At 35.0% G+C, this 17,286-nt stretch overlaps 1 protein-coding gene across 1 annotated transcript in view; it reads left to right on the forward strand.

The window, feature by feature from the left end:
- The window catches only part of SELENOF (selenoprotein F), a 36,284-nt gene extending 29,392 nt beyond the window's left edge, over positions 1 to 6,892 (forward strand). The window contains exons 4-5 of the mRNA XM_081057596.1: positions 5,281 to 5,330; positions 6,025 to 6,892. Of these exons, the coding sequence (XP_080913722.1) occupies positions 5,281 to 5,330; positions 6,025 to 6,156 (182 nt within the window). The 3' untranslated portion in view covers positions 6,157 to 6,892. The remainder of the gene's footprint in view (positions 1 to 5,280; positions 5,331 to 6,024) is intronic.
- The last annotated feature ends 10,394 nt before the right edge of the window (positions 6,893 to 17,286 follow it).

Here is a 17,286-nt window from a genome sequence, read left to right on the forward strand (position 1 = left end):
AATATTTAATTAGTACAAGCTGACTTAAAATGAAAATGATTGTTTATGTAATGCATAACCATATTTACTATAATTATGTATAATACCAATATTTTCTGAACGCATGAGAAGCTGGTATATTTTTAATACAACCATTATGCATTCCTACCTTCAGACTCACTAAAAGATATTCGGGAATAGGGCATGAAGGAGAATTGGCAGTTTTTACCATTATTACAAATACCAAACAAATTTTCATGTCAGCATTGTTTCATATTGTTTGCCATCAGCATCACGTAGCTTCAGGAATTAGCATGATAACTTTCATTATACTTTAGCTTACAATATGTTGCAATTTTTCAAATTCAGTCAACTTTAATTAGCTATATCATAAAATAAAAACATAAATTAATGTTAAATTTTTCCAGAAGAGAGAGGGATTTTAATTTTGAAATGTTTTATCCATATTAAGCAACTCAGTGTTTACAGAAAAAAGTCCCAGATCGTATTTCCTAGCCAATTCCAGGTATGCTTCCTAAAATACTTGTTTTCCATGTTTTGATTGTTTAAGTAAGAAAGGCAGTGTAATAATTTATCTTAATAGATTGGGCTTAGTGTTCTATCACTGTGGTGACATCAAAAATAATAATATAAATAAGTATGTTTTCCTTCTCATACAAGTGTGAGTCTTACCATGTTAAGGATGTGTCTGTCTTCAAAACATATATATGAATTTTCCCTAATTTTGTAGGTCTTGGCAAACTTTTTCTATAAAAGGCTAGGTAGTAAAACTTGTCAGTTTTACAAGCAAATAGGATTAGTTGCTTGTTATATGGTCTAGCCTATCTCTGTTTCCTTTTCTTATTTCTATTGACTCTTCTATACAGCTACCAAAAAGGCCTTTTTCATAGGCAGATTTGATAATGTGGCCCTCTTGCTTAAAATCCTTATAGATTTCCATCACATACAGAATAAATACCAAACTCAAGAGCATCATATATGAAACCCATCACAACATGATTTCTCTGTTTTAGGTTCACATTTCTAGTTCATGTGCAGAACTATTTGCAGTTCTCTGAACACTGACCCTCTAAGTCTTTGCACACACTGCATACCTTCTGACTTATTATGCCCCTTTCTAATTCTTTGGCAAACACCTGTTCACTCAAAATTTAGTTCTAGCATTATTTTTGAGTGGCCTTTGGACAGAATTTTTCATTCTCTTCTTTATGTTCCATAGCAATTTCCACAAAATATCATAATGTATTTATTTGGCTTACTGGTCTTTTGCCTCTACCAAATTATTATAGAAACTTCTTAAGGCCCAGAATTTATATATATGTATCATTAATATACCTAGAATCTACCCAACACTACCTCTTACTAAGAGGAATTCAAATATTAAATGAATAAATGGGTTTACTAAATTTATCTCATGAAATGGTGCCCCCAATTTTGACAAATGGGAATCTGGTAAAACACCTGTGTTTTCATTGGTTGTATGCCTTGATGAATTTATAGTCTTCTAACATTCCTCTTCTGACTTTGTTATACTGAGAAGTCATAATCGTTTTAGTTTGTCCTGCCTTCATTATTGTACTTCCAGTCTTCCCAAATTCTCTTAATTATTTAAGTTGCCCTTATCTGAATGTTTTTAAGTACTTTTAAATTGTCTTATTGGGAGGACCCAAATGACTCATTATTTTGCATTCCAAGTGGTTTGTATCTGATAGTAAATATTCTCATTTTAGAAATACTCTTAGATACCCAGTATCTTTCATTGAGCACAGTTGCGAATCCAATTCTATTGTTGTTTGTTGTTTTTGCAGTTCTCTTTGTATTGTTGTTTCTGAGTATGATATGGCATTTTTATTTAGAATATATTCTGATTCAAATGTGCGTACTTTTAATCAACAGAAAAACATCTGATTATCTTTCCATGTAATTTTACGTGACAGTTCGCAAGTCTTACCTGCCATAAGCCCTTATTAAATTGAGACCCAAATTAAATCTTAAAACCAATAGAGAACATTGTAGGACTACATATAATGTGATCAAAGGTATATTATTAGATCTAGCTGAGCATATTTTGTCTCTTTTTTATTTATATTTTTACTAGTTCATGATTTTGAAAATAACATAATTCAAACAGTTTTTTCTTTGTAACCTCAAGATCTATCTTTTCTACTACTCTCCATCCCCACTTTTATCCTCTTTCTAGAGCAAAGAAGAGGATATATTTTTTAGAAAACATTCTTTATAGTTAACTCTGAAGAGTTTCTGAATTATATGAAGAGTCCCACAACTTTCCAAGCAGTGTATATGGCAAAACAAATCTTCTCCTGGGGCGGCACAAATGACATGCTGATAAGAATCCTAAGAGGAAAGTTGTAACATTTAGTGTGTTTTCTAATCACTCTGTATGTTTCATCACTTTGAAGTATTATTAATAAAACTGCCTTTCTGACAAATAATCAAATTGGCATAAGAACATTTTCCAGAAATAAAGTGACTGGATTGATTTCTTTAGGAATCTCCAAACTGATTGCTGTTTTTAAAACTGCAGAAAGTAAACTAGAAAATAAGTTGCTGTGAGGTCTTTTTGTAAGTCCCTTATATTCTCGTGTAGCCTATCCTAGTGCTATGTGTATATAATAACTACTCAAATATCTGTTAAATGATTGATTTACTGCCTGTAAAATGTGATTTGCTACTACAGGGTATTTAACAGATACTCATTCCCTTCATTCAAAATGTAGCTTATTGGTCTGTACTTAGCAAAGAGCACAGAACTGATGAAAATTGTCATTAGTGACTCATCTAAATATTCCTTTTAAATTTGTTCACTCATTCCAGCTTGTTAAAAAATCTGTTGAATGAAGGAAAGTTATTAAATATGCCCCAGAGAGGTTTCTTATGTAGTAGTTCCATACTGTGTGTTAAGCGGTGTTTTGCACAGGTGTGCATACATTCGCCAAAGGGATGGTAAAAATGCAACAGCATATCATAAGATCATTTTTTGGGATTCAGGAGTCTGCAAAATATTTGGACAAATCCTAAAGGATCAAGTTAATAAAGATTCTAATAAGCAAGAATAACAATCAGTTTTATTTTGAACTAAATGTTGTAGGGGAAGTTTAGCTGGAATATATAACGCTCTTCCAACAAGTCCTCAAAACCTTAAAAGAAAAACCATTCACTAATGTTTGTGTTGTCCTAAATACAAGTATATAAAGACCTTCATAATGAAACATTTCTATAGTGCTATTGCTAGTTAATTCTAAGTTTAAAAAATTACTTCTCAAAAGCATGTGTGTCATTATAAAATCTAAATGGAGAATGATGCAAACAATATAGAACTGGTATTAAGAACTATCAAATATCTAAATGAAACATCTCATTTGTTCTTATTTTAGAAAGATGTATTCTAAATTTTTTCAACGTGGACCATTAGATATGATCATTACTAAAAAATTGGTAACATGTAGATCAACGACAACCCCAAAAAGGAAAACTCTCCATTAAAATTTCCCCAAACCCTATGCTCCAGATAAAACCCCCTATTAAAATAATAATAAACATTTTCTGTTACATTTATTATGCTAAGTATTTTATATTTTCTCGCTTAGTTTTTTTAAAGATTTTGTTTGGTGCTTCTGGCCTTTTTCCTTTGTAAATGTATACGTATATATAAAAATGTTTATCCATTTTTTAACAATCATAGGAAACAAACCGATCTATAATCTGCTTTTTATATGTAATATGAGTTTGCTTCTATATCATTGAATGTAGATTAACATAATTTTGAATGATTGGATGCATTATATAGTATGGTCCATATTTATTTAACCAGCAGCCTTTAACACATTTAGCTTATTGCCAAATTTCCAGACTTGGTTAGCAGGACCTTATGTATCTTTGTATTATTGTGTAATTGTTTCCTCAGAATAAAGAAATTCTTAGAAGGGAACTTGCAGGTTTAAAGAGTATGTACATTTTAAGACTTTTTGGTAAATACCCTTCAGGCAGATTATGTCCATTCATATTTTTCCCAACAAAATCCTTTTCTCCATGCCCTCTCTAACCTTAAATTTTTTTCTTTTTTTTAATTTTTGTCACACTGAATTAAGGATACCTCTTTGTTTTGTGTTGGGTTTTTTTTGATACTTATTTGGTTACTAGAGTGAACATTTATTTCAAATGTTTATTGATTGTTTATATATTTTCACATATGTTCCTATCTATAGTTCATTTCTCTATCTATCATTTATTTTTCCTTAATAATTTAGAAGAGCACTTTTATGCGTTATATGTTAGAGATGATTTTCCCACCATATGTGATTTTTACTTTTAATTTTGTTTGTAGTGCTGTTCTACTGTACTGAAGTTTCAGTTTTCATATAGGTATATCTATAGAGCATTTCTTTTAAGGTCATGCTTACAAAAAGAATTTCATATTCCATATTCACGTTGGAATATGTGTTAAATGCTATAGTAGTATTCTGAACCTCTTTTTTTTTGACAGTTTTTAACTGAAATTATTGTGTGATTACTTGTTTAGCGTCTTTCTTCTCCAACAGGCTATAAACTACTAAGAGCAGAAATCATGTTTCATTTTATATAGCTTTATCTCTGTTGTCCAACATACAGTAGGTATTCAATAAATGTTTGTTGAATGAATTTGAAAAGTTAAACCATCTGGAATTCATCTAGATATGATATGATGTAGACACCTGTTTTTCTATTTTTTCCTCAAATAGTTTTCTCAAAAATGTTTTGAATAATTCACACACACACAATTAATTTCTCCCTCCCCTGCCTCCTTCTCTCTGATTTTATAGCTTTACCGCATTAAAAAATACATAAAGATATTTATATCTCTTTTGATTTCCTAATCTCTTGCTTTGTTTTATCTATTTTGGTGTCAGTATTATATATTAAAAAGCAATTGAAAAACAGAGTCTCCTCCCCTGTTTTACTTTTTCAAAACTGTGACTATCTTCACACATTTACTCTTCTATAATAGCTGCGCTTTACTGTCACTTTGTCAAGCCCTCAAAATCTCATTGGAATTTGGGATTTTGATTAATTTGAAACAATGAACATCTTAAAATATTTCATTTCCCCATTGAAGAGTATATGTCTTTCCATTTGTATTCATAGATATCTTTGAATCTCCTTAGTTTTTTCCACTTAGGATCTAATATTTTTCTTATTGAATTTATTTATACTTTTTGTATTGATCTTTATGTCTAGCTTGGATTTGGAAGTGAACAATTTGAATCTTTCTTTTTTCTAAAGCTTTCGTCAGGAGTGATAAACCCAAACTATTCAGAGGACTACAAATCAAGGTAAGATGATTTTATTGGAATCTCTTTTTTGCAGCATTAATTTCTTTCTGTTTTGAAGATTGATCTCTTAAGGAATGGGATCATGTTTGTCATCATATTTACCCAGAGTTAGGATTTCTCAGAACCCTGGAAAAATATTGGAGACCCAACTAGTGGGTTGGAAGTTTCAGGAAACCAGCCTAAATATAAACTAATTACAACAAAATCATTAGATTTCTTAAACCAAAGAAAATTCAAAGTCCAAAGTAGAATTGTGTCTGATAATTTGTATATACATCTTATGTATTTTACCATTGCTCTTATGCAATCGTTCTCTCTCGTTAATTATCTGAACTTGTCTTCCTCCTCTATTAAATTTTCAGCTCATGTGAAAGTTTGAAAATATTATGTATGCAATAAATATTTGTTAACAGTCAATAATAAGTGTTAGTCCCAAATAAACTGTATTGATACCAACAGGTGTTTTTCTCTTTAGAGGTAAAATGTAGTTTTTTTAATTATCATTTTTTATGAAATCTCATTAAATTATTTCCCAAAAGACTTCCTTTAAGATCTATTGTATGTACTATTATGTCTAAAAGCTTTTTTATATTACTATTAAATTTAGTTAAACTGAATTGCTTTGGTTTGGATCTTGTTTGAGGCTGATAAAGCTCTTCGAAGCAGAAAATAATGATGTCCCTCTTTTTCGTAGTATGTTCGTGGTTCAGACCCTGTACTAAAGCTTTTGGATGACAGTGGGAACATTGCTGAAGAACTGAGCATCCTCAAATGGAACACAGACAGTGTAGAAGAATTCCTGAGTGAAAAGTTGGAACGCATATAAATCTTGATTAAATTGTGTCCTATCCTTTTACCTTATCAAATGAAATACTACAGCACCTAGAAAATAATTTAGTTGTGCTTCCATCCTTTGATCAGTCTTTTACTGTGAGGCATTAAACATCTAATTAAAAGTTGAAGTGGCAGCACAGCCCATGATACCTAAGGAAATGGCAAGCTTAAGTCATTTTTTATAAATTTCTATCCTCCTACATTTGTTGATACCACTAACGAAATGCTTTGTAATAGATTTTTGGTTAATTATGCAAATGATAGTTTGTGATAATTGGTCCAGTTTTACAAACAACAGATTTTTAAATTAGGGAGGTTAGTGAGGGAGATGATTACTACTATGCCTCATGTGCTCTGTGCTCTTTGAAAGTAATGACAGAACACTACAAAGCAAGTAAGGTAACCGAGCCTCAACAGATTGCTTGATCCTCAGATTCTTTCATATTTTTTATCACCCAACTTTCCTTTTAATAGAAATTCTATAGTTTATAATGAATGCACTGCATAAAAACTTTATGGCTTCGTTATTGTGAAACAGATTCAAGATCTAAAATAAGAGTAAAACATTCTCAAAGATTTGCATTAATGAAGACTACACAGAAAACCTTTTGAGGATTTGTGTGGATCTGATATTTAGCAAATTTTTGTGCTTTACATTTTTACAGAAAAGTCAATTTAAAAATGATATTTGTAAAACCAAAATATAAATAAAAAGTTTCAAAAATCTATCTGAATTTGAAATTCTTCTGGTTTGTCCTTTCATGTTTAAAAATGATAACATTTCTCGGTACATTATTTTCTTTTCATACAAGCCTTTATTTTCTTTTAGCTAAAATATTAAAATGTTTACACTATTTAAAACTTATAACTTCTAATTGTGGGTAATAGTGCTTTATTTTGTCTAGCATTATTTTTTTTATTTTTTAAAGGGCTTTCATTTATAAACACATTTTTATTAATATCTAACATAAGGAATATCTCTTAAAATATAAAATTTTATGAGCTATTAAAAATGTTTTTTGTGCTTTTTTGTTTTGCTTAACCTTTTATCTGGTGAAAATGACTTCAGTTCTTTATGAAATGTAGTTCACTAAGAACAACATTCATCCAAATGACTTAAGGTCATTTAAATTGCTTTCTAACTTCCCAGATTGGTCAAATATCCTGTTATGTCAGCTTAATCTCAGGATAAATTCTTATAATCTGGAAACTTTCTTAATTTTTGATTTTGAATTATACCATCATAATGAAGGATATTTGGAAATCTTTAAAGACAACTGTACCAGAATATGTTTATAGAATATTTTTAATAGAGGTCAGTTATAAATCTTTACTAACATTTTGTGTTGTGTTGAAAAAAAAATTATATTAAGTATACTTTTAAAGCCAGCAAGAGAATGAGTAAATCCTGGACAATTTGGTTAATCAAAATGAAACACTATGAGAAGTCCTGGCAAACAGACTATGGTCTGCTTTTGGTCATCTAAAGAAATGGAGAGGACCATCATGTTGATAATACAAGGCCATGGATAAAATTGGCACTAATTCCTCATGGTGGTTATTAGTTCAGAACAAGAGGGAGGTGAAGCCAATCACGGGTAGTAGAAAAACAAGAGAGGAGTTGCCACCACATAGAGAACAGTGGGATAGAAGGGGATAAAACTGCAAAACTGGGATTGACATAGAAAACTAATTGAACTGGTCTCCAAGCAGGAAAAGCCAGTTAAATTAGTATCTGGCATTGGGATTTTAAAAAGTGAAGAGAAGCCTAAAATGTCTATTATATTCAATTGATTATGAGAGATCAAAAGAGGATGAAGAACCTCACAGTATCTTCGAGCTTGAGATTCTTGAGTTGATGAATAAATGTGTATCTACCAAGCATCACTGTTTTAATTGGGAGATTCAAGTTAATCAGCCAATTCCAACTTTTTCACCAACTCCAATCAAAGAATAGCTAAAAGCTTTTTAAAGAAACAAACACATCTTGATTACCAAGAAAGGAGTATAACTGATCCAAAAAATACCATTTTGTAGCCAAATTCTGACATTTGATTAAGCTTAGTCAAGCTTATTACAAATGTGGATATATAATAGTCACTTGATATTTATAAATTTGCTCCCCCTGCCAAAATGATGTTACTTATAACCTAAAATGGTTAATTTATCTCTAAATTCCTGAATTTGGCAAAAGCTTCTTACAAGAAGTTATGAGCAAAAACTGATATTTCCTGTTTTAAATGGATCTGAGACCTGAATGCTAGTCTAAAATTAAAGTTCATAAAATGCAGAAAAATACTTTTAAAAGCAAATACTGCAAAATTTTGGAAATTAAAATTGGCAACAGTGTATGTGAAAGAATGTCTACAAATATATTGGAAAGAGGAGCACAGATTCCAGATATGAGCACAATTAGATAAGTATTTCTTTTACTTGAAAATTAAAATAATTATATTCTGTGGTGACAGAGGACTTTTTCTGGGAGGAGAGGGCCTGCATTTATGCTCAAAAATTAAAAACAGACTTGCTGTTAAATATAAATATTTTACCTTCAACATGGCTTTTGGCCCAGGAATCTACTGATGAAATATGGTTATTTAGAAAGACTGAAGGAATAAAACTAAGAATAATTGTGGAAGCCTCTAAAATTAGTCCTTTCCTGTTAACCACTCTTGAAACATACTTCCTAAGTACAGCATTTTATCTGCTCAGCATTACTGAAGACACTGATGTTTAGACCCTGAAATTCAAAACTTTTTCAAAAGACTTTTTGGTAGAAAAACTGAACAACTATAGCTGATTCTCATTGGTGGATTCCATATTTACATATTCACCGATTCATTAAAATTTAATTATAACCCCACAATCAGAATGTCTGAATCAGTTTTGAAATAATTAGCTGATGGGATGTGTGCACAGCAGAGAAAAATTTGAGTCCACTAATGCATGCATTCCCAGCCAAGTTAAACAAGGTGACACTGCCTTGTTTCAGCTCTCATGCTATAAACAAATACCTTTCAGTCTATTTAGTGCTATATTTTTGGCATTTTTGTGCTTTTTGTTGTTTACTTAGCTGTTTAAAATGACCCCTGAGCTTTGTACTAAAGTGCTGTCTAGTGTTCCTTAAGAGCAAGAAGGCTGTGATGTGTCTTATGGAAACATACATATTTTAGATTAGTTTTGTTCAGGTATGAGTGACAGTGCTATTGGCATGAGCTCAATGTGACTAAGTCAACAGTGTATATTAAATAAGGATCTGTAAATAGGGACACATAAAACACGTATGTATGGATAGGCTAATAACACTGTTGTGATCCGAGACTTCCAGGAACCTAACCTTGTATTTCCCCAAAGACCAATGGTTCAGTATTTGGTAATTCAGTGTTTGCAGTGACTTTATAGAACATAATTAACTACCATGAGTACTGAGAATTGACTGTAACTTTTTAAACATTTTTTATGGAAATACTCACATTTTAAATTCACCCTCTTAGAGTATATAACTCACTGGTTTCTTAGTATATTCACTGAGTTTTGCCACTAAAACCACAGTCTACATTTAGAACATTTTCATCACACCAAAAAAAAAGAAATCCTGCCTGCATTAACAGCCACTGCCAGCCCTAGACAACCGCTGATGTGCTTTCTGTCTATGGATTTGCCTATTCTGAACACTTAAGTGGAATCATACCATATATGTAATACAACCTGTGGCCTTTTGTGTCTGGCTACTTTTATTTTGCATGTCTTCATTGTTCATATTATAGCATGTCTTAGTACTTCACTCCTTTTTGTGGCTGAGTAATATTCCTTTTTATGAATATGCCACACTCATTATTTGGTAGATATTTGGGTTCTTTCCACTTTGGAGCTATTATGAATAATGCAACTATACACATAAACAAATTTTTGTGTGAAAATGTTTTCCTTTCTCTTACATATATCTAGGAATGGAATTGCTGAGTCATATATATCTATGTTTAACTCTTTGAGGAACTGACAAACTTTTCCAAAATGGCCACACCAGTTTACATCCCACAAGCAATGTACAGGGGTTCCAATTTCTGTACATCTTAAATTTATTGATCTCTTATTAAGTATTCATTTTATACTCTTATCAGGGCCAACTGAGAATGTGTTAAGCACTTTGCCCTCCACTGAGTGGTCTTCAGACTGCAATTCTTTTTTAATTCTTTAGATGATATGTTTTATTCTCTCAATTTTACTTACCTCTTCCACCTTCTGTTACTTTACTGGATTTTAACTTGTTTTTCCTCTTCCCTATCTTCAGTCATGAATATAAACTATACCTGTAAGGTGTCCACATCTGGTAGAGGTTACATTCTAGTGGGACAGGCAACCATTAAAGAAAAGTACAAATATATAATTGCAATTATGGTAAAAGCAATAAGAAAAAATTACTAGAAGAGAATTACAAAGGAAACTAATGAGTTTAGGAATCTTGACATTCAAACTGAAGCCCAAAATATAAACAGGAAAAGAGTGAATTGGAATAGGGAAGAGCTTGCACAAAGATCTAGATTTAGTAGGAAGTCTGGAACCTTCACATACCTGAAAGAAGGCCAATGTGCCTGGAAACTAATGAACCAGAGGAAAGAGTAGTAGGAAATGAGGTTGGGAAAGTAGGCAAGAAGGATCTGGTTCATGTCATCTTAAGAATTTAGCTGTGTTCTAAGTTGCTTTTAGAAAGATAAAAAAAACCTTAAGTAGAGGAATAACAAAATCCAATAAGATCAACTCTAAAGGTCATGAGCAATCAGCAAATATTCAGTTGTGCCTTTGTAAACACTAAGGGCTTTATCTAGTGCTTTCACTAATGATTTAGGAGCTTCTAGTATACAATTTACTTTTTAAAACTACTCATCAACTTGATTTGAGAACAAAAAAAGACAAGCCTAAGCATAAATGTTAAATTTTATGAGATTCCAATATTCATTTATATATACCCAAACGATTCTTAAAATAGTCACTAGTTATTTGAACTAATGGAAATGCCTATTACTTCACACCACACTGGGACATTCCTCCTTGCCCCATCTATGAGCTGAGCACTAATCTCAATTCTAGTTCCAATGAATGATTGTGCTGATTCAGGTGCTCCAGGAGTGTCCCTTGTGCGGATTGTGTGTGCCCTCCTGTTACAGTTGAGCCTTGATTGCTGTTGGCATCTCAGTGGGTGGGACTGACCCTCAGGCTGACTGGATGTGGGGTTTGGTCCACAGCTTATGGGCTGCTGTGTGGGGGGCTTACCCGACTGAGTGGGATTCACCCCAGCAGGCTCTGATGCCTGTTGAGATTGCCCTTTGTGTGTGCTGCCTGAGGGGCTAATTGGACAGTGCTCTGCTGTGGTATTTAGCCTACCTCCAAGTATGTTGGTTCTGGGGCCTCTCGGGAGGGGCTCCGGTGCAGACCCAAGTCAACCACTGCCTGTGACCAGCCAGGAACTACCTGGTAGGAGCTACAAAGTGATACACGGTTGTTTGCTGCCTGTGCTGTACCCGGAGGCGTGTGGGAGAGGCCCCACTGTGAACCTAAGACAGCTGCCATCAGTACCAGGTCTGGCGTAGCACCGCAAAAAGCCAGGACACTCCAAGGCCTGCTGCCACCTGCTGGCTCCTATAAGTTTCAGGTGCTGTTAAAGCCTCTGACTGCAAGCTGGGTGAGGCAGGGTCTCAGTGAGTCAGCAAGGTGGAAGAGAGGAGCTCACCAGGCCAATCAGATTTAGATTTGGCCTCTGGGGGCAGGCTCAACACAGGAAAGATGGCGCCTACCTGCTGGCTGCAAGTGAGGATAGCCCCGCACAGAGAAAATGGGGACTGTCCCGCCAGCCCTCACCCCAAAGTTATACACCTAAGTCTCTCCCCATATGTCTCCGATGCCCCCAGAGTCACCATTTTCTGCCGGAACCCAAGGTGAACGACTGAAAGTGAGTGAGTCTGTGTGCAGGCCATTTAAGAGGATGGCTGGGTTTCCTGCACCTTCCATCTCACCCAGATGGTCAGAATCCCCACTGTTTTTCACAGCCAGAAGTTGTGGGAGCTTCTCTTCCCAGCACCAGTACTCTGGGCTGGGGAATCTGGGGAATCAGAGGCTGGGGTCCCTCGCTCCTTTGTGGGGAACTTCTGTGGTCAAGATATCTCTCCTGATTTTCAATTGCCACATGTGGGTATGGGACCAATCTCGACATGGCTTCTTTTTTATATCCTTAGTTACATAACTTCTGTTCACCTAGACTTCAGCTGGTTCTCCAGGTTGATGTTCTATAATTTAGTTGTAATTTTGATGTGTTCATGGGATGAGGCAAGCACAGCGTTTATCTATTCTGCCATGTTGGATTTCCTCAAGATGTATGTCTAGTCTGACTTATATCACTGCATAACAAACCACCCCAAAACTTACTGATTTAAATGTTTAAAACAATGATTATTTATTTTGCTCACAAATCTGTACTTTGGACAGGGCTCAGTGAACATAGCTCATCTCTGCTCCACGAGGTGTCAGCTGGACCAGTTTAACTGGGGCAAGAGGATCCAAGATGGATCACTTACACAGCTAGCAAACGCACTGGCTGTAGGCAGCTTAAGCTTCCTTACAGCATGGTGACTACTTCCAAAAACAAGCATCCTAAGAAACAGGAAATGAAAACTGCCTGTTTCTTAAGGCATAGGCCTAGAAATGGCACTTCCACCATATTCTATGAGTCAAGCAGTCACAGATCCTAAATTCAGGGGAAGGAGACATAAACTCAGTGGAGGAGTGTCAAAAGAATTATGAAGGTGTGTTTTAAAACCTCCACACCTATTCACGTAAGGTCCAATGCATTTGAGTGATGTTCATGTTTTTTAAGTGTATTTTTCTTTTGCCCTAAGGGACATTTTTCTTACTTCAGACTTGCTTTTAGTGCTGTTTGAGAAATTCTTCGTTGCTACATTTGGCACTAGGTCTATCCATTGGTCAGGCATTCCCAATAATTTAATTAGGAACAAAAACTTGCCTATCAGACTTCCGATTAGAGCAAAGCAACTTCATCAGTTTTGTACTGCTAATTTTCAAAGCAACATGAACATCTCTAAGTTAGCTTTACATAAGACCCTCCCAACCTTAAAGCAGAACTGATGTAGGACATCTGCCCACTCTCCCAGCACAAGTCAATGATTCTGTATATCTCATCACCTTAGTTGTAATTGGTATAAGTAAACATCATATTCGAGAGTATTATGATTTGTTTCAACTAGTTAATATTCCCTCTGTGATGTGTCAACTTGATTAGGCCATGGTACCCAGCTGTTTAGTCAAACACTAGTCTGGAGTTTGTTGTAAAGGTACTTTTTAGATGTGATCAACAATTATAATCAGTACACTTTAAGTGAAGCAGATTATCTCCATAATAAGGGTGGGTCTCAACAATCAGTTGATGGCCTTAAGGACAAAGATTGGGGTTTCCTGAGGTTGAAGAAATTCTGCCTCAAGAAAGCAACACAGAAATCCCGCCTGAGTTTTCAGCCTGCTGGCCTTCCCTAAGGATTTCAGACTCAAGATAGCAGCATCAACTCTTACATGAATTTCCAGCCTGATATACTGCCCTATGGACTTCCGACTTCCCAAACTACATAATCTCATGAGCCAATCCCTTAAAATAAACGATAGGTAGGTAGATAAGTAGACAGACAGATAGATAACAGAAATATCTCAATGTAAACAATATAGATTCTATTGTTTCTGTTTCCCTAGAGAACCCTGACTAATATACCTGTGCATTAACTGTCTGTGCATTATCTGTGCATTAACGATTAGCTTTCACTTACAAAATTTGCAAGAAAAGATCCACATAAGTCTAGACTATTATATAGGCTCTTTATATAACCTATGTTCAGAGATTGTCAGAATGATAGTATTTTAGTTTCCACCGAATTTTGACAGGCTCCTCCTCACAGCCACTTAGCCAAAGTGTCTTTTTCAAGGTGGTAGTGTTTTTTGCTTATTAGCAGTAACATATGGGATTATGTTTATGTTTGACTGCATACAGTGTATATCATCAAAGCTGATTAAATGAGTCATTTAGGACTGTCTACAAGAAAAGACTTAACAGATGTAAAAAAGTTAAAAAAGTCATCTTTTGAACATAAACAATGATGTCAATTAATTTAGAAGTTCATGAAAGGCAGTATAATAGTGGGAAAAGAATGTTTTGTAATTGATTTGCAAACAAAAGTGGAAAAGTTTCTAGCATAGGTCTGCAAGAAATACCTCTAGTCAAATTAATGTAATCTTTTCTGGCAGAACTATTGGCCTGTTAGAAAGGGAGACATGATGGGTGTATTCTATCCTCCATATAGCCAGATATTTTATCCTGTCTGATAGTGCAGTTATTTGTAAACTACAAAAAATATGATCTAATACCTCAGTTCTTATGTGGGTACATTTGAGAATGCTGAAGTGTTTGTTTGTGGTTATTTTCAATAGATCAGTATCAACAGAGTAAAGCAAGCAGCATCTTCAGGTTTCTATTAGGATGTGACTTGCTACAATCATGGTACTTGGCAGTGAGTAGCCAAGAGACAGGGGAAAAGTCCTGACAGGTTGGGGGGGATTCTCTTACTCCCGGTTATTTTTCCTTCGGCACTTGACTTTATTGTTTCCCCTCTTGTGACTTCTCTTGGAAGAGACTACACATCTGCTTCAGTCTCACACTCCTTGGTGCCAATCATCTATGAAGGTAATCCCTCCACTCGATCTTTTTTAATATTTGGCATCATGTTGATTTTTCTCATGATCACTGGGTACATTGGAGCTTCGCTGTGCTCCATCACATTCTGAGGCACTGAGGGTTAGGACTTCAATGTATGAATTTGGGGGGACACAATTCAGCCCATAACACTGCCAAAAAACCCGATTCCAGAGTGGCGAGGGAAGGAATGAGTTGAAGAGAAATTGGGAAGTGGAAAGTAGAAACAACCGTTTGTTGAAACCAGAATAAGACAAGAAAGAGCTAGATTGGATTTGGGAATCAAAGGAGGGTTTTGTTTATTTATTTGTTTGTTTGTTTTAAGCCTAAGAGGAACTTAAGAGTAATTAAACAAAGGAGAAGATGCCAGTGAAGGAGGAGGAGTAAAATGAGGGAAAGAGGCAAAGATCAAATACATGTGTGGAGAGACTTGGCTTCAACCAGAGGGAGAGCCTAGAGGACAAGTGATCGTGATGAGCCAGCATGGTAGACAACATGGTAGAAACATAATTTGGAAAGTTTAGGAACCTCAGCTTCCTCAGGCACATAGGAGACAAGGTCATTCATCAGGATTCAAGAAAGCAGACTAAGTGTTGAGTAATGGCGCGGTAAAGAAGGTGAGGAAAGAGACGAGGAAGTAGATGGAAGACAAAGCTCGAGTGGCACTGATCTTTGTAGCTGGAGTCTAACCCTGGATCTTCACTTACCTACTGTGTGAGTTTGCCTATATTATCTAATTGTTCGTTTTCATGTTATTCTCCTCTGTAAAATAGATGGGACTAGGGTAATAATAGCTCCTATGAACACTCTGCATTATTGTGAGGATTAAATAAGGAAATGGTTAAATTTTCAGGCATTATTAGTAGCATTCTGGTTCTTGCACCACTCAACACAGTACTCTCATTAAGCAATCTGTTAGTAGTTCTAACTTACTCTATTTTAGCTTCTCATTTTTCTTTATTCAAGCTTTACTTGGGCCATTTATCAAGAGCTGTTTGTCTGGTTATATAGATTTATAATGGTACTCCTCTTTCCCATTCAAAAGTTAAGCCAAAAGGTGTTACTTTGCCCATTTAGTCTTAAATATTTCCAGAACATCCCAAATAAAGCCTGTTTTCTCTCAAAGAAAATAAAACATACGCATACCAAACCGTTTTCAAATTAAAATAGGCAGTGAACAGACATATTTCTGCCAAGAATAATCTCTGCTCTACTCAAAGCTGATTTACAGGATTGTAAATTGAGATCAGCCTTTGCTTCTTACTCTATAGGGGCAGTGAGTCAGGATTTCCTGAAATTAAGCAATCATGTAAAATGCATTAGTGGCTTCTAGAAGACCTCATGTTTTCTTGCGCCAAGAAATTAACCTATTTTCTACTTGGCACGTCTTTCATATTCCCCAGTGACCTTAGTTAAGGTCCTTCCATCAGCCTCAGAGTCAGTATGACAATGTAGCTAAGATTCATCAATCAAAATTTATGTTTTCTAAAAACATATAAGCCTGGTGATGATTGCTACATATCAGTGAGAAAGTCGAATTTCACGTCTGAATCATAATTTTTTTAGTCAAAGCTATGCTAGCTGTTAATCCTAGTCCAATTCCGTGCATTGTTTAACACAATTATAATCTGGTTTTGGTCCCACCTGGAAAAGTAATCTTCTAATTGCTTTTCCCTTGTTCTCATTCTATTTGAACTTTCTGTATTAATTTCACTTCTGTCGTGGAAAACTTTTGCTTCCAAAACACCACTTTTGCCTAGTTCTCATCTAACCTTCATTGCTTATTTCTTCTCAGCCTACCCCACAGATATTGCAAGTTGCCCCTCCTCTCTCTGTCAAGTGTCAGAAATTCAAAGAGCAGCAGGGGCCATGCCAGGCAGGTAACACATAGGTCAGATATAATTCATAGGGAGTGATAAGAGCTCTGGCAAAGATTAAAATGCATACTCCATATAAAAGCATCCACAAATGAAACATTTTTAAACATTATTGGCCAAAAATCCTTTCATAGACTGAATTGGGCTGTACAGCTGTTTAGTGACAGAACTGTTTTCAGAATCCAGATCTTCCTGTCCAAGACTCCGAGGACAGGGCCCATTTTTAGGGTGTTTTGTGTACTACTTAAGCCCCAACATTCCTGACTTTGAGTTCAGGTAATTCGCCCAAACTGATTTACTTTTAATCTGTAAAACAGGCTTCCCTCGAGGCTAACGTAAATTTGTTTCTTGACATGAAGCAAATGACATTTTCCTAAGTGTCAGGGACATCATTCATATCTTAAAAGTTTTCCAAAGGGCCCTTTTCTATTTCTCTCACTTAGAAGTGTCACCTCCATGCATCCCGAGGGTCTCTTCCATCTGTCTCCCACCTAGAGTT

Source organism: Rhinolophus hipposideros (assembly GCF_964194185.1).
Source record: "Rhinolophus hipposideros genome assembly, chromosome: 8".
Taxonomy (NCBI): Eukaryota; Metazoa; Chordata; class Mammalia; order Chiroptera; family Rhinolophidae; genus Rhinolophus; species Rhinolophus hipposideros.